At 40.4% G+C, this 23,309-nt stretch overlaps 1 protein-coding gene across 2 annotated transcripts in view; it reads left to right on the top strand.

The window, feature by feature from the left end:
- LOC117753632 (phospholipid phosphatase-related protein type 5-like) overlaps positions 1–23,309 on the top strand; it is a 99,527-nt gene that overhangs the window by 52,968 nt on the left and 23,250 nt on the right. For both annotated transcript variants that reach the window (XM_034571834.1, XM_034571835.1), the window contains 2 exons: positions 8,594–8,726; positions 22,460–22,710. In XM_034571834.1, coding sequence (XP_034427725.1) covers positions 8,594–8,726; positions 22,460–22,710 — 384 coding nt within the window. The remainder of the gene's footprint in view (positions 1–8,593; positions 8,727–22,459; positions 22,711–23,309) is intronic.

Here is a 23,309-nt window from a genome sequence, read left to right on the forward strand (position 1 = left end):
TCATATATGAGATAGGTCTCAAATTTCTTGTTTTCAAGTACATTTGACTATATATGTCTCCTCATCTGGTACTGCTTTAATATATCTTTAATAATATTTTAGATAGATATTTCAGATTAAAAGCTCCCCAGTGGCTCGAGAGGCTTAATTTTGAGAGATTTAGGTATCATTGTAATTTACAATTATGCAATCATGAACACAAGGCTATTATTTGAAAGTCAGTCTATTCTATTTATGCAGGTTAAACTTGAACACACTCTGTTTTATCTTTATCTTTGTTTCTGTTTCTATAGAAGCTTACATGGTCAGAAGTCTATCTAGAGTAAGCTAGATTCTGAGGGCTGCTGTTCCATGGAAGGCATGCTAGAGGAGACTATGCTGTTGTGGCCTCAATAGACTGGAATACCAGTCAAGAGTCTTTTACTGTCACAGACAAGCAGATAATGCAAAGTAATATCAAACCCTTTGCTGTAGCATCCTTGTTTTTCTAAGATGTAGGTCTTTTTTCCAGAGGGTTCAGCAACATTTCCCAGTCTTCCTTAGTGGATGGAGTTGAAGTTTATTTTGTGATTGCTTGATTCACTCTAGAGTTTATGAGACCCGTATTTAAACCCAATGAAAAAAAGCCATCTGACACACACAACACAAGACACACACACACACACACACACACACACACACACACTCCTGCAGACTGGTGAGATGGTCATCCCGCAAACGCCTCATAAATGTAACTTCATTGTTGCAGAAGAAGCGACGCCCTGTAGCCAGGAACATAAATATGAATTCAGAAGGTTTTTATAAAGATCAGTTCTACGTGTGAGTGATTAGAAAAGAGCAGAGAAGCTGAGTCACTTGTTGACTTGCAGTGTAAAGGCTATAATCATCACAATTGATGTTATTATTGTATTTATTTATTTACTTATAAATAACTGGGGGGGGGGGGGGGTACTTCAACATAGCACTAGGTAGGGGGACCCACTGATTGCCACAGGGTATTTCGCACACTGCATATTGTTACTTTAGTTGTTCAGTGATGTTTAACTTGTTCAAAATGTACTTGTGGTTAGCGGCTGATCGCTTGGCCTGCATCAATTCTTCTTCTCAAAACTTCCTGAACTCCATCGCATGTGCTCATGCTTCTTCTTGGACATTGTTCTCCATGGAATGTCCTCTGGCATTGCCATCCTTGCACACAAGGCAATCACAGTCCGTACTGTTCTTGTTTCTTGTTCCCTGATGGTGAAACAAGCTTCCAAATGCCATAAGATCAGGGGTATCCCTTTCTATCTTTAAGAATTTCTTGAAGACTCAAGCTCTCTGTACCACCTTTTCTACTTCAACTTGCTTTACTCATACATACATACATACATACATAATATGCAAATTATCTACCTGATATCCTAAACTTTCTCTTATCGAAAAGATTTAGCTCTTACTTTAAGCTCTCCCTATGTACTGGGAATTTAGAATTGTCTTCAGAAGTTGTACAAGTGTACATAGAGGCAACTGGACTTCCTTGTGTTGTCCAGTTGCCTCTATGTACACTTGTACAACTTCTGAAGATACCATGACCTGGATGACTGAGAATCTTCACATATATTTAGAATTATCACTCAGTTGTAAGTTGCTTTCGATAAAAGTGTCAAATGAGCAAATGTAAATTTTAAATACAGACAGAGAATCAAATTTACATTTACTTACAAGTTACCACAAACTAATTACCAGTCACAACAGCACGGTAAATATTGTTTCCTCCTTGCAAAATGTGGTCCTGGAAACACACTCTGGGTTGGGTTTATGAAGGTTAGAGTCAAGCCAAAAACAAACAAGACAACGTGGGCTTTAATGTTTCATTAGGTCATTTCAATGTCACATAAATTTGTTGCAGAGTCTTTGTGAAAGTATCCTCCATTTTATATATATATATATATATATATATATATATATATATATATACTGTATATAGATATACAGACAGACAGATAGATAGATAAATAGATATGCAATTTAGGTTGTTTTTTCAGTTCTCCTCTACTTCATCTACTCTCAATGCTTCACTCCCTAAATATGTGGCAGCTCTGTAGGTTGCAGCTCCAGGCCTCCAGTACCCATCGCACACCGACATGCGCACGTGCACAATCACATGCATACTTGGGTACGCTAAGCGGTACTCTGTGACAAGACCTGGTGCATCTAGGTGTTCTGCCAAGTGGAAACATTTCGACTACACAAGGTCAGGAGGCTGCTGGTGCAAATTCCAGCAGGGGCAACCTGTAAATTAAATATTAATCCCTCAGTACAACCAGTGTGAAATCAGCCAAGTGCTGCAAACATGTGGGCTTAGAAAACAATATTCTAAAGAGCAGGAGCCACCTGTTTATGGCACTTAATACACCTTTCTTTTTTGGGGGTTATTAGTATTAAATTACATTCCTATTAAAGGCAGCACATATGTTTTCAAATGGTTATTGCTATGGATTTGGGGTCGCTACTATAAATTAAAATAACAACATTATTCCAATAGTTATGTTTGTCAACTGTGTTACACGTATATCACAATCTCAGCCTAGGAGCAGGGACACTATCACATTTCATTTCAAATATTGTTAGTGATGCAAATGTTATTGTGCTTGGAGAAAAGGAAAAGTCATGTCACTAAGTAATCACCAGATAGATATAGACAGACAGATATTTCTGGAGTTATTAGATGGATGAAATGCTCTTTTACGATCTCTGTTTTATCTCCCCCTTTAATCTTAAAAATACATGTCTGTTATCATTTTTAGAACGACAGCTTCTTTTAATCCCTCTGGACTCTACTTTACAATTATTACTCATCATTAGTGAGTCCTCCGCAAACAGGCCTACAATAAACTGTTACCTTTTTATTGATTGCATGTTGGATGTTATTTGCAGAGCTTTGTGTAAACAGTCTGTGGGGCAGAGTGAAGTTAGACAACTCCCGTGTGTGGCTTTTATGTAAGTTTGAATGATTGACGATATCAAGAGGTCTGTTAAGCAAACAGACAAAACAAGCATGGTTTTACTTTAAAGACAAATTGCCAAACAGGAAGTGAATCTATTAATGTTGTTGACATGACGGAGATTAGCAACCAATCAAATTTTATCACAAGAGAAGATTTGGGAAGATTAACTTTAGAGTAAGATGTTGCACTTTCGGAGGAGAAAGCAGGGCTCTCACTTCGACTGACATTTGTGCAACTGCAGCCATCTCTCACTCTTCTTACATGTCAATAGCTTTAATCTCCGACCAAACTGACACTTCAGTGGCTGTCAGTTGTCAGGTCAAAGAACTTTTCAACTGCTTTCATCTGTCACTCCTCAACATTGCAACATCTTTTATCCCATAGTGTTTAAATGAAAGTTAGTCTGTTATCAATGAATACACCTCAGTACACTTGTTTTCAGCTCTTCCACCTCAACTGAAAATTAAGTGGCATTTGTACAGGATTAATATAAGTTATCAGTTACACACGGCATCTATTGTACATCCTGGGAGCGAGGTATCACATGTGGCTCTCTCTGAGGTTTCTACGTGTTTTTTCCCCTGTTAATAGTTTTTTTTTTGTAGTTTTTCTTTACTCTTGTTGAGGGTTAAGGACACTGGATGTCACACCTTGTTAAGCCCTATCAGACAAACTGTGATTTGTCAATATGTGTTATATTCTTATCCTGAATTTCTCTTACTTTGTTTGTGTTGTTCACCTGAACATGAAATGTCAGATCCAATGATGGATCTTTAGAAAGGTGTGTAAATGATGTGGATAAACATGATGAGTGTGCAGCTTTGAGAGAGCATGGTAGAGGATCGAAAATTAGCATAATTAACACCCCACTAATACCACATAATGCTGAACTAGCTGCCCCATGTCAGAAGTGTTCATTTGTAACAATTCACCTTATTTAAAAAAACTCTAAGGCAAATGTACATATGCTAAATGTATAGGTGCGGGCGGATCTGATTCCTGTTGAGTCAATGTCTGATACCTGGTAACACAAAATGGTTAGAAAATCATAAAGTATGGAGAAAACATCTGGGTTTGCCCCACAGTAACTACGGTAAAATGATCAATTAACGGAAAAACACAGTTTCAAAGGTAAACATCGTATAATAAGGCCCAAACACATTAAATCAAACTCAGGGCCGGGCGGCACTTTAACACCAAGGTCGGGCGGCAATACATTTATTCAAAACAAAGCAGGTCACAAAAAAAGCACAATAGTTCCCCGGGTTAATAGAAAGTACACAAACAACATTTACAAACGAAGTAGTCCACTGAATGATTGTCCAAACTAAGGTGAAATAATATTAACAGGGGGAAAAGTCTCACCACAGTCGGTTCGGCATTAGGGATCCACGATCTGGTAATCCTGTGGAAGTAATCCAATTACTTATAATCTGCAGACGAATGCAAGATCCCTTGGATGTAGTCCCACGTTTTGAAACCTGCGGTATCCCCCTGAACAAAAGACCGACTTCTTCCCTGTTCAGTTCTTCCCTGTTCAGTAGTCCTTGTTACACCTCTTTTCATATGGCAACAGATCTCTAAAAAATCCTTTCTATACATTCTTCAAATGTAAAAAAAACAATCAAACAAACAATATGATTATTGTAGCATTCGGTGTAAATTAGGGAAGGCAGGGGATCATTACACATTCATGAAAAGGTCATGAAAGCGTAAAAAGAAGAACTTTATGAGTTCGGAGATTGAAGTCCTGATTTCAGATGTCCAGAAAGTTTACACTTTTTTGCCGTGTCAGCATTGGAATTAAGAGACCAACTAAATTAATTTGCTATTTCTTTGCTCAGAAAATGATATGTACAGCCTGTGACTGCCTGTATGTATGAACCACTAAAAGAAGTTGAACTCCACCTGGTGACTATAAGTGCCCTCTGATAGGAGCCCAGTTTGATACACATAGGCTACTCCAGCTAATTCAGGGTTAAAAACCCAACACCTGCACTAGTCTAGATGAGTTAGTTAACTCCAGTCAGTAAATTCGTACTAAACTACTCATACTAAACTAGTATGGATAATAATTAGCTTTGCAAACAAAATCAATGCTAAAGACAAATCAGCTAAAAGAGACAGAAAATAAGAAAAAAAAGAAATGAAGTTTCTAAAGTCTAACGTTTTTTACTGGTTATGAAACAGTCTAATTTTAATATTGCTGCTGCTTTATAACCTAAAACAGCAAATGAGACAAAGAAAATGTGCCTTTTCTATAAACTATTAGCCCAAGCAGATATAACGAGGGAGCATAAGAGCAGAGGAGGAGCTGTGTGTGTTCATGTGAACAACAGCTGGTGCACAGGCGTGTTCAATGTTTACAAACACTGATGCCCAGACCTAGAGCTCCTCACAGTGAGAGCAGGCCGTTCTTTCTTTCAAGGAAATTCACCATAATAAGAATTATGGCACTATGCATTCCCCCACAAGCTAAGGCTCAGGTAGCTCTTGAGAAGCTGCATGACGTCATCAACTAACAGCTGACGACTCACCCAGAAGGTGTGACTATCGTAGCAGCAGACTTCAATCAAGCAGATCTCAAACTGCTCATGCCCAAAAGTCCAAACAATTTTAATTTCCCAGATCATCATCATATAGCAAAAAAAAAATACATGACCTCATCGCTATGCATCCTGCAATCAGCTGTGTGTCTTTTTTTCACTTCTTCCAAAACAAATGCACAAGCTGGCTAGACCAAGGTTGTTACGACAGGAGACAGTGGAAACACTACAGCTTCTGTCCTCAGAGGCACCGAAATAAAAATAAAAGTTCCTTGTAGGGTTTTTAAATCCGATCACACTGCACCTTATAATACAATATCATGTTGGTTTTTTTTCATCAAGATCAATGGATTACTGGTAAAAACCTCAAAGAATACCCTATCTCAGAATGTAAAAGTGGGGGGGGGAAATCCTGCATCTTCCATTTTGTATCAATCCATGCCCAAATGAAATGGGTTACTTGGTCCCTTTTCCATCCTTCCTGCAATGGGCAGGGGTTAAGACATAACCTGGAGGTAATAAAATAAAAATAGACATTAACAGAATCATTCTGAATGAAAAGCAACATTAAAAAGATAGAACTTTAAATGAGATTTTTAATTATTGATAGTGTGACAAGAATTGATGTGGTATGGGAGACTGTTCCAAAGATCGTGGGCAGAAAAGGATAAAAAAAGGATCCCCTTTAAGATTTAAGAGACGTTGGATAGAGGCTGTCATGAAAGCCAAGAATGGATTCAGTCCTAAGATGCTAATACATTTATGATTTTGCAAAGGCATTCTAACCCAATAACCTGTTCTTGAGAATCATACGAAAGTTTCAGAGCAACAGAGACACAGAGCATCCATGTTACCATAGTAACTGACTCACACATCATACCCGCCTGTGTGTGCACAATGGAAGAGGAGAAGAAGGGAACCTGCTGCAAAGGAACCTCTGATTCTCTGGTCATTAGTGATAATATTACAGAGGATACGAGAATGTATCTCACCCCAGACGGTCTGAATAACTGTTGTCTGCTGTGTGCTGTCAATGCCCTCTTTTCATGCAGCGACATTATCAGTTATGGTTTCATATTTCACAGTGTTAGAAAAACGTACACGTGGCATAAGAGAGTGTGAGATGTGTGCGAGTCGGCATCCATTTTAACAGCTTAAAGGAGCCAACTCTGATTTGGCCTCTTTGCGAACGCCCTATCTCCATAGCTGACTCCAGTCAGTTCAGCATGTTAGCTTTGTGCCAGCAGGCTGATAAAGTTAGGAAAAGTTGTCTCACTTTATGTTGACATTAGAGGTTTGGCAGTAGTCAGTGGTCCAAAACGGGTTAATTTAACATACTCAAGATTATCTTCTGCTATGTTCTGTTTTGAGTCGATAATCACAGTCAAGCTAGAGGGATGTTGTTTCCCACTTTTGACTGAGAGACTGTGACTGGCAACTGAACAAATGGAGTGAATTTAAAACAGAGTTCAAAATGTACAACGTCCATGAGCTTTCATGGGTCTTGCTCTCTGGAGCAAAGGTTCTTGAGTGCTTCAACTTAAGCTGTAATTCCTACGAAAGAAAAAAGATATAATCATTAGTAGGACTGTTGATTTGTTAAAGGTAAATTACACAGATACTTATGTGTAGAATTTGTTATTTGTTTTCTCACAAGTTGTGATCAGGGCATCCCAGGGCTGTTGGATATAAGTAGGTAGTTACTTTGTGTTGGTAAGGTTGTGTGACGGTTGGGGGCTGGGCTGAACTCCCATCAGCAGTAGCTTTCAGTGCTGGTCTCTCACATTTCGACTGCTTAAAGACATTGGCTCTGGTAATAATGAGCAATTGGGATCTTGGAGCCGCTGGTGATGCAGTAAATCTTGTACTGGTGAATGTCATTCTGTGTGAGATCACTGGTGGCTGCAGTCTGAAGGACAACAGTGGAGGGTGTCATGTGGTCGGCAAGTCACGGAGCTGTTGGCAGCAAAGTGCAGCAGCTGTCCCATATTGACACGGCACTGACTTTTGGTAACACAGACAATTATATGCCGGCTGAAGATGAAGCACTAATGCAGACTGCATTTCATGATCTCATCTTTTTTGGAAACATGCAAAGTAAATTGAGTTCAACATGCATATGCATATGAGACTGTCTGTCTTTAAACAAAGCACAGCTAGGTTGGATAAATGGGTGAAAGCAGGAGATCACTGCACCTTCCCTTTTTTACACCAACAGTCAGTCAGTAATTGGTTTCTATCAAGCCTGGCCTGGGTGACTCAGGAGGTTGAGAGGATTGTGTACTAACCAGAAGGTTGGGGGTTCCCCGGCTCCTACAGACTGCACGTCTAGGTAATTCCGGTTCAACCCTTAGTTTTCGTGGTGCACTTCGCAGCTCTGTATATCACCATGCTAAGTTATGCTGCACACCTACCTTGATGGATGTTATGTTGTAGATACGATCAGCATGTATAAAAGCACCAACTTCTGACCAATCGGTCCTCTTAGAAAATGGTATCACCGTTTGCAGGAGCTCAGAGTGTGGATCATGAGAGAGCAAGAGGGGTCAGAGCATGGCGAATCCCTTTGGCCTTCCCTGAGGATTGTTATCATCAGTGACCTTCATTATTGGACAGTGGCAGCTCCTCAGCTCTTGTGACCTCTCATTTTTTTTCCTTGGTGGCTACAAGCGATGTCAAAGCCATTCCATTGTGCTCAGCAAAGCGTTATTGAAGTGCTAAACCGTGTACTTTTTGAATTTAGGTCGGATATTAAGTAAGACCACTTATCAATTTGTATTGTGCTTTTATGTCATTTCAAATAATTTCTACCTTTGATACCAGCAGTTTTGCAGCTGAAAGAAAATTAGGTTCAAATTGTCATGAATGACACAAGAATAAATCTAACTCACATATTAATTTAATGGAGCACACAAATTTAATTGTCGTCAGTTCTATTACAGTCCGCTGACAAAACAAGTCACTCAAGCTCTAAGCTGTGTGACAGAGTGTGAGAAACAAAGGCAACTCAGCCCATCTGATTACTTTCCCTGTGTCTCTGGCCCTTGTTCCTACCAGATCACAATAACAGAGACAGTGCTGTTCCTGGTCCAGTACACATCCAAAGAGTTTGACCGCTCAGAGAAGACGGTGGCCACGGGGGACTGCTGTTACCTCAACCCACTAGTGCGCAGGACCTTCCGCTTCCTTGGTAAGTCTCAGGCTTCTGTATTGTTTGTGATTACTGCAAACTGCATCTGTTTTTGGACACATAGTTGAGTTTAACTGAAGCCTTTTTGTGAATGTCTGCACTCACGGACAACCACTCAACCACCTTTCAAAAGCTACGTGGGATGGGAACAATTTCCAATGATTCTCAGACTGGTTTTTCCTCCCACGGTCTTGCAGGTTTATTCATGACCTTACTTGCTTAGTTATCATGGAGTCTGACCGTGTTTCTGATCAGACCAGTAAGCAGATATGCATCACTTCCTGACAGGCAGCAGAAACCTGTGTTCTATGGTGAATGGGGTTATTTCTAAGGCCTTTAATCCTTTTTGGATCATTTATTCACTTTGCTATCATATATTTACTTAACTTTTCATTATTTCACACTTTATTTACTGTGTTCTGGATTTATTGCATTATTGCAACTTAACTGCTCTTAGTTTTAATTTAAAATGTGTTCTTTAGTTGCATTCACATTAAGACATCTTGTCTCATATTTAGAATTATCTGTCACATTTTCCTGACCACCTCCCATATTAGTCACAGACCAGTTTGCTTTCACAACACATTTTGTCTTATTGTTTCTCTATCCGTCTTCATCACTGTCACAGTTCAGCTATATAGTGGCACAGCTTATGTCACTGACACTGTTAAAATGTGATGAGGTTATCCGCTGTTTTCCAAAATGCTGACTTTAAGCACTGCTTTTTAATTTGGGTGACATTTTTGTGAATTAAATCTGCTCACTATTGGGGAAACACAAGGCATCCTTATAAAGCAATTTGGTGGAATCTGTTATGTTAATGATTCAATCTCTTGAACCCACACCTTTTCATGTGAACCGGTATTCATCAAATTGACATAAGCAATTAATAAGTGTGTGAAGTTAAGAGGTTCTGCTGAATAATACTTTAAACACAAAATTAATATGATGGCGATGTTCATTTTGCTCCTATTTTCTATACCATTCATGGCAATAGTTTTAAAAGTCCATTATTTGACTTAGCAAGCATGTTCTTCCCACTATCTAGAAATAAAGCAAAAATATTCCAGACACATACACTGCCATCCTGCGCCCAAGACATCATTTGGAGCCAGATTCTGCTCAGTAGCCATCAGGGATGGAGCTGTGGTAGCGATGTGCCTCCGATACATGCACTAAATTGTGTCAGTCTCAGGTGTCAATCGTGACGCTTCACACCATTTTACAGCATCAAATAACTAATTCAAACCAAACTTGCCTGATAAATGTAACACTTGAACATACATTAGTATAATAAAAACTAACGAAAATGACAAAAAAACATCTTTGGGGAAAGTTCATTTGACATGTATTTTTACTTTTTCGTTTGGTCCATTAACCAGCCACAGACACGGAGGGAAACCATGGCGCTTTTAAAACAAACATTTCCATATGCACAATGCAGGCACATTTGTGTGCTTGGCGATTGGTCCAGCAGGTACAACAGCATAAGAAACACACCCAGCCTCTCAGTGTGTGAGACCCTACAACAGAATATCAGCCTCTCCTCTTCCTCTCTTATCCTGAAGTGAGCGCAACAGATAAAGCTGTGGAAGAGGATTATTACCTAGATCCCTAAGGGGGAATCCACTTGGTGGCCTGGCCTTACCCTCGCATTTACACATCCAGCATGTCATCCCCACTGCTCGTTAACGTTCGCAGGCCTCTCATTCCAGGCTAAAGCTCCTTACATCCCTAAGAGACTGGAATTGGCTATCATGTATTAAACACTGGCACACTGTTATATCTGAATAAGGCTTATGTCTCAGCGGTAATTGATGTCAGTTTTAAAGAGTCCTCCAGTTTTTCCTGCAAAGCAGAAGGAAGGAAAATAGACACCTTAACCTGTTTTATTTGTATCTTTATTTCCTCAACAGTGATAGAGAAACACAGTAAGAATGAGATACGATAAAATGTACCTTTATTGACCCTCCCCAAAGGAAATTCATAATCCCACCTTTCCTGCTGCAGGGAAACCATAATTAAAGAAAAGAATAGTCAGAGTCACAAAGAGTATAAAGTAGCCATCCTTATTATTTCGCTTTACCCTTCAGTTCACCCCTGTGGTAAATGCAAGTGTATAGTTAGTGAAGGAATGAGATTGATGAAACCAAAGTGAGTTTCTTCCTTACGGTGGCTGGGCTCCAGTGGTTGTTTAACTTTCTCTTTGGACATACTCAAGCAAAGGAAAGTTATGTAAAAGAGGAAAGGTGCAACCTGACTAATTACAGACAAAATCAAGCTTACTCTCATTCTTTCCCTTGACTTTCTATATTAATGCTTATTTCACTATGCAAAATCCATGTGGATGGATTTTAATGGTTTCTTTGGTTTGTATCTCAGACCCTTCGGCTACCGTCAGACATTTATCAAAGCAAGACACATGCAATCTTACTGTGCAATGAGGAATCATTAGCTACATTATTGGTGCCAAAGGTTCAATGGTTTGTATTTAACCTGTCTGATTATCAGTCTGCTCATGTTTCATGAAATATTGAATGTTGTTGTTGTGATGGTGCTAATCTGAGCAATTATGTTGGTGAGTAAAATGCCAGGAATGATGGAGTAAACCATACTTACAAGATTTAAGCTTTGAATCTGAAAATGTCCTTTAAAAGCATTTTTGCATTAGGCGCTGATGTGGTACCTTTCGCATCTGAGGCACTTAACCTCAGAATTTGTGCTGCAAATCTCTATTTTAGAGATGCAGCGAGTTGTCCTTTTAATGTTTGGGGAGGGGATGCAGAGAAGTGCTTCTGTCTCAAATCAAAGCTCACAGCTCACTGAAGCAAACTGCATAAGAGATGCAGGATTTGCCTCTCTTTACGAACATCAGCTAATGGGTCTGTGGTGAGCTGTCAGTGCCTCTTTACAGCAGCATTAGCAACAGTGGTTATGCCAAATTACAAAGCGCTATTTAACATACACAATCTGGAAATCCAATTACATACAGTATGTCTGCCTGTGTGTTTTATGGTGCATTTGATCCATGGCTATTGATAACTACTTCTGGCAGGCTTGTTGGCACAGTAAGCCGATGAATTAATACAGCAGCTACTCTGCTGCGCTGTGTTGAGCAATCGGTTCTCCTTGTGCTGCCAAGCTCCTTTCTGAGGCTGAGGGCTGATACTTGCATGCTTCTCTCGGAGCCTTGGAGCCAGGCTTCCTGAGTTGATCTAAATTATGTGTGGAGGGATTTGTGTGCGTGTGGGATCAGAGGGCATTATTTCAAAGGTCTTAGAGCCAGAGGATCGTACAGCAATACAGTAACAGGAGTACAGGACTCTGCAGGGCTCGAACTGCGGGCAAAGTTATATTGAACCTGCCTGCTCCCCCTGTACAACAGAAGACCGATGGAATGAGGCAACCTAAGGGATTGATTGTAAACCTAATGTTTGCTTATTCAGGGCTGATCTCTTCAACCTGAAAAAGTGTCAAATGCAGAAAATTAAGATTTTAAAAACTTGAAGTTGGCCTGCACTTACATCATTCTAAAATGTCCGATAGGCTCAGAATTTGGTTGATATGGGATGACGAGACAGAAAATATGATTTTTACATTCATTTAAATGTCTTTGAAAGCCTTTGAATTCATTTAAAAGCCTTTGAGCCAAGTATGGATGCATCTATGTAGATACTCAACTTTCTAGCAGGGATATATAACTAAACGTCAGAGATAGAGTCCAGAGTCCAGATAGAGAATATTTCCCCAAAGTTTTCTTCCAAAAGGTTTGAACCTCATTTAGTCTAACTAGCGTTATTAATCAGTGCAATATATGTTTAATTAGAACGCCTGTGTGTAGTCCCTAACCTCCCTCACTGACCTCGCACAACATTTATGCATAACATGCTGTAACATTTTAATTAGTTCCAATGTTGAAAACAGCAAAAATCTAAAAAACTCAAATTAGCCCCCTTATACATAGAAAACAACCTTTTAGGAAAAAAGAATAAACTAAATGACCATTGCCAAAATTAGCAAAGCAAGTAATAACCTTAATTCTCACTCCCTTAACATTACTTTCTACATTAGCAAACTCAAAACAAATGTTTAGTTTACTACCAACACCAATGTGGGCTCACACACCTAAACAAAACGAATGCAGATCTGTGTGTTGCTTGGGTGTGCGGCCGATTGAATCCTTATTCTGCAATAGTCCTGGTCCTGGAGAAGAAGCATGAAAGGAAAAGATGACGATGAAACCAGTCAGCAGCAGCGAGGAAATCCCCGTCAGAAATGGCAGAACAGTCCTCGTAGAAGCAGGGTCCTCTCCAGTCAGCAAAGGCGTCCTCTCGTCTAGTGACACCATCGTTTCCATGAGTTCGCACAAGCACACTAGCACAACAGTTTCCCTTAATCACTGTGATTAGGCAAGAAAAGTGTGTTATGTCCACAGCTACTGTTGTCTTCTGATACTCAAACACTCTCTGGCTATTTACACTAGCCTATCTCAGCATTTCTTTGGCTCTCTGTTTCTTTCTCTTCTCTCGTATCTGTCCTTTCTCTGCATTAATCTTTGTCTCCACTCTTATTGTTGTTGACCCCACACACTATTGTTTTCTTCCTTAACTCGGGGCAATTACCACAGTTGGCTCAGACCGACAGATAGACAAACCGACCAAACAGTCCAGCAATATAGATGAAACTAACACACACTAAGATTTGATTTATTTACCCTACTGTTTGCTTTTAACATTCTTAGTAAAAGTGTATATTAACAATAATCTTCACAATTCAATCACTTACTTTGGTGAGTCCACCACTTTGGTTTGAAATGAATTTTGCAACAGAGAGCATCCCTCTGCCTCTGTGTGTATGGTGCATTATAATGTCAGCTTTGTCGCAGTCAGTGTAATGCCACTGCTGCTTAAACAAGATTCAAAAAAGAGTAAAAACTTCAAGGTCCGGCTTGACGGAGCTCAAGATTAAAGGCTCAGTTCATTACAAAATAGCACATGGGAGGCCTGATTGAACCTGTTTTTCACCATATAAATCACTATCGCCAGTGTTTCCACTAGAGTTGTCTTCAGCAGCTGTCTCTGTAAAAACTGGAGTGAGAGCTGTTCTTATCCATAATAATTAACAAAATAGAGAATTTAGCAGTGGAGAAACTTCTGGTTGATTCCGAGTATGACCAATATGCACTGTGGAGTAAAACTGGTCCTAATAATTTCTTGTTGGCGAAATTATTGGTGTTGCGGTCACTATCAAAACCATCCAAGCTTGATTAAGTCTAGATTAACACAAGTTATTGTAACAAAGATGCTCTCCTACCTAGGGTAGCTGCAGTTGTCTGTGTTACATGTGTTCAGGCAGCTGACGATTACATAACTTGCTGGCTACTCTGGAGACAGTGAGCACCAGCCGTGCAAAGTGCTGCACACAGCTCTTCAATCAAGCAATGGCACAGCAGTATCAAAAGATGTTTTTATTTGAGAAGTGGACCACAACATGGCATCACCACTCTCAACCAACGATCCCAGAGTGTTTCGATTCCACAACTGTGCTCAGGCCCCGAATGTTAAATTGCAGTGCGAGTGTGAGTGGGACTATATTAGCAGGTCTCTTGTGAATATGCTCTTATTTTGTGTAAATGTATATATGTTAAACGTCTAGAAAGTCGCATGGCATCTGAACCCACACTCAAAGTTCTTGGACGATTGACGTTAAATGAGGCACTGGATTAAGGATAAACTGAAGCTGCTTTCAGACATGCACTGAACTCGTCCTGACATTTTCCAGAGGAGCTGAATGTAAGAAAGCTAATGTTTGAGTCAGTGACTGACTTTCTACCAGCCCCCAAGTAAAATGTTCCCAGGAACGTTCAAGTGACCCCATGTGAGAATACAGCAGGAACATGTCTGTAAACATAGAACAAACACTGTGTATTCAAGTGAATGTTTGAGTGAATGTGACTTTGAGTGTTTGATAAGAAATTTGATTAGACCATTTACCGATTAATTGTGATATGTATAAATTGTTGGGTGTGTATCTGAAAACCTTCCTCTATGTGTGTACTGTTTAGATGAGAACTGACTTGAAGGCAGCATCATATTATAGCCTCTGTAGATCCAGTGTGTGACTTTGCATGCATCTTTTAAAGCCATGATTTCTGATTGTAGTTATTGCACATCATTCCTCTTAATTAATGATTCATTATTAATAACCAGTGCCTTAGGCTGTGAGAAGTTTGCTGTGTTCCTGGACAGTATTTGAACATAGATAATAAATTACATCTTGCGCTGCTCCATCACAAACACAACGATGAAGAATGGATAAAGATCTATACTTGAAGCGGATGAGTTGCAGAGTGAGATAAGTTACAAATTCGAGGATGAAACATCACATCCAAACAGATGGGGAAGCAGATGGGAGACAGAACAGATATGTGTTACACATGACGTCACCGCCCATCTCAAGGCGAAAGGTTGTGTTTCTGAGTTAAATGTCAGGACATATGTGTGCAGTGAATATATGGGTGACATATTTGAGAAGATTTGATAAAAGGTTAATCAGGAATAATGATAAAATAAAAAGTGTGTGGTCCAAAATTTTGACTGAACATCTCAGTGCGTCTAGTGTGCCAGTGTTCACACGTGACACGTCTTGTGTGCATGCTTGAGCGTTGTGTGTTCCTGTGTTTGTGTGCCCGAATGTGTGCATTCATGCACATCACTATGTACTCTTGCACACGCTTGTTGCCAGATTTTACATCTGCTGGAGAGCAGCGCAGCATCATGTGAGCCCGGCCATCTCCCATCTCTACTCCCCTCTCACTCAGGCCTGACGTCGTTTTGCATAATGACTCACGGGGATGCGCTGTTTGAGAAAGATTAAATTTAGAACACAGCCGAGGGTCGTGGTGCGCTCACACACTCAACATCAGCTGTGTGCTTTTTACCTTTATGCATTTTAAGGCTTTGCTTATTGAACTTTAGATTTGGGAAGTTCATGTCCCTCTGTCAGTGACATTATGTAAAAGAGTTTACGTAACACAAACATTCAGAGAGACGTGAGGCCAGCCCCTCGGGAACACGCATCAGTTAGTTTAAAGTTAAAAAGTGCACCAGCTCTATTAGTAAAGACCTTTTCCCTTCAACAGCACTCCCTCCGTGTACATCCTCACACAAATCTTTCTCAAGTTTTCATAAGTTAGCTGTTTATTGCGGACAGAATTTGTATAAACTAATATTCAGACCACACATACTACTTAACTATATTGTCTGTTGAGATGGATCGATTAGGTGATCATAGGTTTGCCAAGAGATAGCTAGACGATCGTTGGACACCATACAATCCCAAATGACTGTTTGACACCTTTTTCATGAGGGAGGTGTCAGGGAGGTGTCAGGGAGGTGTCGGTGGCTCCATGTGATTCCTTCCCAGTCAGTAGAAAGAGGGTAAGCCTGCATGTGAGCCACAAACATGTGTGTGTAGAGTGTGATGTCACACTCCAGTGCAGTATTCCTAGAAATTAAGTCTGTCCTTAAAATGTGCACCAGTGCCAATGCCGACAGAAGCAGTGAACAGGAGTCCATGTTTTGTAAGTGGACTTTTAAATGGGAAATGGTCTGACCTCTCAAAACACATATTAAACGTTTTTTTGGCTAATTCAATATCTTAAATGTCAATTTATATATAATTCACTGGAGGCCCATGTTGTTCATATATCACACTCCTCATGTCAAGTTTGTAGCATCATAGGCTAATGTTAGCAGTTGGCAGACGCCTGGAAAGAATTTGTCAATCAGAGGAAGTGTAGGTGTGCGTCTTCATCTGTCTGGATTGTCAGCGGACTGATTTGCTAGTCCGCTCAGTTGACAAGGTCAAATCTGTGCTTGTAACTCGTACCCTAACTTCATTGTCACATATTTAGATAGGAAATTTCACCATTGAAAATTCCTTGAAAATATATTCTAAAACAAATATCTGTGTCTCAGTGTCTATTGCAAAATATAAAATGACTAAAATGATGTGGTAGGAATTTCGGCCCACAAGCTACCAACTGTTGTCCTGTGCTGATTATGTGAGGACCAAGAAGAAGACATTTTCAACTCAGTCTGCAGACTTCATGTCAGCCTGTTAGCACGCTGCCCCACCCCCACTGACTGAAGGCGCTGTTCGTCTGTTCATTCATCGTTGAATAATACAGTGGAAATGTACACACACACACACACACACACACACACACACACACACACACTCCGCTGCTCACTTTTCTCTCTCTCTTTTGTGCTTACTCGCGAACACACACACACACACAGAGACACACACACACACACACACACACACACACACACACACACACACACACACACACACACACACACACACAGAGACACACACACAGACACACACCAACTCAGCTAACGTCTCTGACCCACTACACTTTAAACGTCAATTTGTTTGAAATGACCACCACTGTCAACACTTAATGATCGATATCTTTCTTCATAGCTGTGCACATTCAGCTCGACTCTCACACAAACAGTGTGATCTGACACGTGTAAACTCAAACTGGCTAAAAACAACAGAATTTGTAAACTTGGAGAATGTGTGGAAAGCCAGAGGAGATGGCGCGACATGCTCGATTTGGCTCGATTGGATCACCGGCTTCAACATATCTCGTCTCCCAATCGCACCAAATTCGCACTTCCTAATTGGGCCCTTAACATACACATGGAAAGTGTGAAGCCGATAAGATGACGGGTTGTCGAGATATACAAGACCCAGGCAGACAGAGATTGCTGGAATTAGTAGAAAGGTATCATGAATTTTTCACTGAGCAACTCGTGAGTGACAGGCATTTTTTGGGTGCTTGATGTTTTAGTCACTGCTGTACCTCTCCACTTTCTTTTTTGTTGCCAGTGCAAAATAATTGTGCTCATATCAGTACTCAAAGACTAAGTTCTGTAATGATGCCCATTGGCAAAGCTTTTGGCAGTTTTAACTGTGAACAGGAAAATGGCTGTTCTCATGATGGTGCTGTTGTGAAGCACATATGCTGGCACACTACAAAAGAGCTGTGAGGACAATAAAATGTACCTAAAATATCATAAAGATCTTAGACCCTGGTTTCATATGCAGTTGAAAAAAGTATTTGAAGATTGTTACATACTGATCAAATGTACCTTCTGAAAAAATCTGAAAACTGTGGGTTTTATTTAGGAACATTATGGGACATCTTTTTACCCATTGTACATTGTTTATATATGACTCGGGGTTTGCTGTGTGCTTATTGCTTAAACATCATTTAATTTAGGAATATGATATATCAAAGCAAACAAACAAACAAAAAAAAGGCATTGCAAGTGTTTATCTTAGATCTCTTTCATGTCTGCAGTTTGGTTTAGTTGGACCAAGGACTACAATGAATGAACAGATGCAGCATGAAACAGAAAAGCAGTGAAACTGTTAAAACTGCACTAAATGTCATCTTTACTTGATAACTATAAATTGTTTAATCAACTGGAATTGTCAGACCAATTTCTTGTTGAAGTGTAGAGTGAAACCGTTTTAATATTTTGTAGAGTTAAATGCTAGCTGTTTACACTGAGTGTCAATATAAGAGTTAATCATTAATCATTCATAATGAAAAAATTGTATGGGGAATTATAGACACATTGTCAGTCTTTCTTTCAGAATTCATATTAGGACTTTTAAATTGTGTGAGGCTGATTCACATATTTAATGAGTGATCAGGAGAAGTACACAGAAAGTGTTGCTGTTGTTTGAACATTACAATTAACATGTATTTGGTTCATCCTACCTTCCTGCTTCCTGCAACAACAGTTCAATAGGTCAACAGACAACTAAGTCAATATATATATGTAGGAAAAGAAGAAAGAAAAAGAAAACACGACAAGCCTCAGCCCTCCTGGGTGTGGGCGATGTTACAGCATCCTTAGCACCAGCCTCCACTCTGGGTAAGAGCGACGTGTTGGTGTTGAATCCTCTCCACTCAGTGCTCCATCTGTCAGGATGGAGTGAATGATCGGACCAAAACATCATAACAGTGTTTTCAGCCTGACTTCAGACTAAGTGACTAACTTATACAAACAGCTCTTCTGATCAGTTCTGTCTGTCTTGAAATTCCAACTCAATGTTTTTCAGATGAATAACTGTGATCTGAGTCCTTATTTACAACAAACATCCTGTCTTTTCCTGTCACGTGTCTGTCTTCAACCCTCTGATTCGTGCTGTGAGGTGTCTGCCTATGTCATGTTTGAGCCTGGAAAACTGTGATAACTTTGAGGGGGACTGGGGGTGTGCATCACGCTGCAGTATTGTGGCGACGCTGGCAACAGATCAAAGTAGAGGTGCATTGCTTCAACCCTGCTCACTCTCAAACACACACAGAGCACAAGGGCATGTAAAGCTACAGTGGCTCTGCAGCCGATAATGACTCTGTTTGAAGCAAGCAAACTGAGTTAGATTCATGCCCTAATAAGCAATTTTCGTTTTTTCCCTATCTGTGTTCCCAAAATCAACAGGGATGAGAGAGGGGGCGTCAGCTAGCAAGTGTAAGCCGTCCGTAACATGCGAAATGCCCACACTTCCACGTTCGTGACGGCAGAACTGGGACAGCGTTGGAACCATGCGTGGCGACTGAATCACACGACGCTTGACAACATCTATTTGATGCTTGTTAGGAAACTGACCTGTCAGAATCTGGAGGCTCACACCGCTCCTCTGTGTGGCTGATTAGGACTGAGGGAGGGAAGCGAATGACTGAGACAGTGACATTTAAAACAAGAACTTCTGTGAAAGAAGAGACGCACCTCGCTCAGTGGTGAGAGAGCGCCTCGCTGCCTGTTTCCGTGAATCTCTTTAAGCTTCGAAGCCTGGGCTGAATTAGTTTGCAGCAGCACCAACCCTTGACAGTGACTAGAAAAGCTGCTGTTGTTGCCCCAGCAAATAATGCGTCCTGGAAAGAGTGTGTCTTTGTGGCAACGTGAACACCTCTCTCAGAGTGTGCGGGAGAGTTGTGTGACTAAGCATGGGGATTGGTAATTTAGTGTGACAGAGGGCTGGGCTCTTGTAGGAGGGAAGTAATTTTTCCTATTAAAGGCTTTCAATCACTGAGACGTAAAGCCTGACTGGTTTAGTTAAGAACAGAATGACAGGATGTTGGCAACTAGGTGACGTGTGTGTGTGTGTGTGTGTGTGTGTGTGTGTGTGTGTGTGTGTGTGTGTGCGTGTGCGTGTGTTTGGTTTGGGAGAGCAGCAGGGGATAGTTTTTGTGTCTCTATAGACAGTGTCACATATTGTGAGGAACAGCAAGTCTCTCCTGTGGGTTAGACAGACTGTGTGCGGTGTTGGAGGGAAACATTTACACTGAAAATACAAGTAGGTTAAATGATTTATGTCCCATGCTTGTTTTTTGCGAAGCACTTTGCTTTGTCTCAACACAGTGTGTCTTTTTTAGATCAGGAAGAGGGGAGACAGCCAAGCTTCAGACAGACGTCACACTGATTCAGATGCTTCTGTACACAACCGTTTTGAGGGAAAAAATAATTGCTGCCTCAGCATTACTCGTAACACACTTTCAATTCAATTCAATTTTATTTGTACAATGCCAAATTGTAACATACTTAGCTTAAGGCTCTTTATATATCAAGGTCAAGACTATAAAAAATTTACAGAAACCCAGCGGTTCCCACAATGAGCGACGACACACGACTGTGGAGAGAAAAAACTCCCTCGTTAACAGGAAGAAACCTTTAGCAGAACCAGACCCATTGTGGGTGGCCATCTGCCTCATATATATATATACCTTTACAATATGAGAAAGAATAAACCAAATGGTGTAGAAGTTAACAGTTGGTAAAGACATGTATTCTATAGTTTGCACTGCTCCACACCACCAGGCATGGTGTAGTTTTCCTGATGTGGGTGTGTTGTGAATATTCTTTTCTCTGGCTCTGGGATTCACAGACCTGCAGTCTACACGGCAATATAAGAGTGCGAGCTAGAGAGAGTTTGCTGCATCTTACTTCCATGTCCCCGGTGTAAACATGACAGCAGGTGAGGTCCATGGCAACTAGCAGGCAGAGCGAGGATGGCTGCTCCTCTCATAAACACACACAGCTTATTTGACATCCCAGCCTCAGTTTAACACGGCTGGGTGTGTGATAATGGTAAACACTGAAACCAAACCAGCAAAACTGAGTGTTTCATTTAAAAAATCTCCACATTAGCATAGGGCTGGGCGATAAAATGGTATAGATAATTATCGCAATATAAGTTTTCCTTGATAGTAATTTCCATAGAACTCATTCCATGCATGTTTTGACACACACACACACACACACACACACACACTCCTGCAGACAGAAGTTCCTCCCGCAGATTACGACGTAACGCTGTGTTTTAACTTCTTTGTTGCAGAAGAAGCGATGCCCCGTTTATCCAGGGACATAAATATAAATTCATCAGGTTTTTATAATGATCAGTTCTAAGTGTGAGCGATTAGAAAGCATCAGAGGAGCAGAGTCACTTGTTGACCAGCGGAGTAATGCGCCTCAGTGCAGTGGAGCTGATTTCATTTAAGATAAGATAAGATCAAACTTTATTGTTGTTACAGCAGCAGGCACGTCAGAATGAGGTAGACAAGAGAATAAAGAAATATAAAAGGCAATAGAATAAAAAATGTACTTTAATGAGTATGTGCATTAAATACACCTTTTCACTGTAGTGGTTTGTATGAAACGTTACAAGTAAAGCGCAGTGGCACAGGATGATTGTGCGAGCAAGTTAAATCTGTTTTGTGCATAAAAAAAATTGTTGGTACATAAGAAGAGCATTGTATATAAACAAAAATGTGCAAAACTGTAATTTTTAAATTTACATAGAAATAGATTAAATGAGACACAGTCTAGCTGACACACAAACACACACAACCCTCGATGTTCTTTAGCATACAGATTGAGAGTGTGAGAAAGGACTCCACATGAGAAGCTTTTTTGTCATGAAAGTGAAGGACTTCAACAGAGGGTGTAGCTTGTGGAACTTCCTTGGAGACAAGCAGGCAAACTGAGTTTCCTGCTTTTGATGTCTTCTTAAAATTATTCACTGTTCAAAAAAACTCCATCTCAAGTCCTGGTTCATATTTTCTTTTATTTGTTCTTATAAGTGTTAGCAACTTTGTTTTCAAAAGATGCTGCATGGGTAAAATTATTGTTACTGTCATATACTATATACAATTATTTGATGGGCATTTCTCAAACTGTCTTTTTGTGTTTTCTGTGGTATGTGACAGCAGTCTGCTATTTGACAGATCATTTCTGCCCTTGCTCACTTTCCACAGTAATGTCATCAGTAAATGCTTTGGACTGAGGACCTATTTCCATCGTGGCAGCACAACACAAGTGCTAAGGAAACACTTTTAGTTCTAACAGACACTATAAATAGACTCCAAGTTTCTCAGTTGACCATCAATATTAAGGGCTGGGAATTAATGTTCTATTGATGTGTTGTTCCTGAATATAGCTGAACAGCCACAGTTGAGGCAGATATAAAAAGTACCCTTTCATAGAGAGAATGTGTAATATATGGGGGATTATAGACTGGAAGATTCTGATGTTGGGACAGCTAACACAGCTCCTTATTTTTAATTCATAATAAAATAATAATTCACCTTTTTGATGGGAACACATGAGTCCATCCGCTTAGCATCTTCTTTTCTTTCTCAGGAGTCTACACCTTTGGCCTCTTCACCGTTGACATCTTTGTCAATGCAGGCCAGGTAGTGACGGGAAACCTGGCCCCCTACTTCCTGACGATCTGTAAGCCAAACTACACAGCACTGGGCTGCCAGCAGGCTCTGCGCTACATCAGCCACCAGGAGGCCTGCACGGGAAACCAGGACGACATCCTACGAGCCCGTAAAACCTTCCCGTCCAAGGAGGCCGCGCTCAGTGTGTACGCTGCACTCTACCTGGCTGTAAGTGACTCTGCTCTTCTTCTACATATATACTGTGGGTTAGAATAAAGGAACTCTTACTCACGGTGATTTGTTGAAAACCAAAACATTATGGGTTCATCATTTCTCCCATACCTTTGGCCCACACATATATACTGTACTTGCAGTATATAGGTAGGGAATACGAGAGTAACAATCTCGGAACTAGACCTTAAAAGTTGAGCATTTTTTACTACTAAAGGATAACTGTTCCAATATTAGGTACCTGGTAGTTAAAAAAATCAATTCCTTCCAAATGCAAGTTTATTGCTTGGTAGAAGTAGAATAAGTGCCACTTAATTGAAAAATACCCACAATCTTAGTTTTCTTCTTCTCTTTTATTTCCCAAATATCCCCCCTTATTGTGAGATGGACCTCTATGCCTGTATTTAAGGTCCTAACATTCACACTGCATGGACAAAAACTAAGCCATGAACTCGAAGGTGCTGCCTGTAGGCCTCAGGCATAAACGTGTGGTGCAGATCATGGCCAGGGTAGGAATCTGTTTCTAGACCTTTGAGTGTTCCCAGGAGTGGGGTTGCCACGGGAGCCAGTGTTACCAGTGTTACACAGTGTTCAGA

The sequence above is a fragment of the Hippoglossus hippoglossus genome, chromosome 20 (genome assembly GCF_009819705.1).
Source record: "Hippoglossus hippoglossus isolate fHipHip1 chromosome 20, fHipHip1.pri, whole genome shotgun sequence".
NCBI lineage: Eukaryota > Metazoa > Chordata > Actinopteri > Pleuronectiformes > Pleuronectidae > Hippoglossus > Hippoglossus hippoglossus.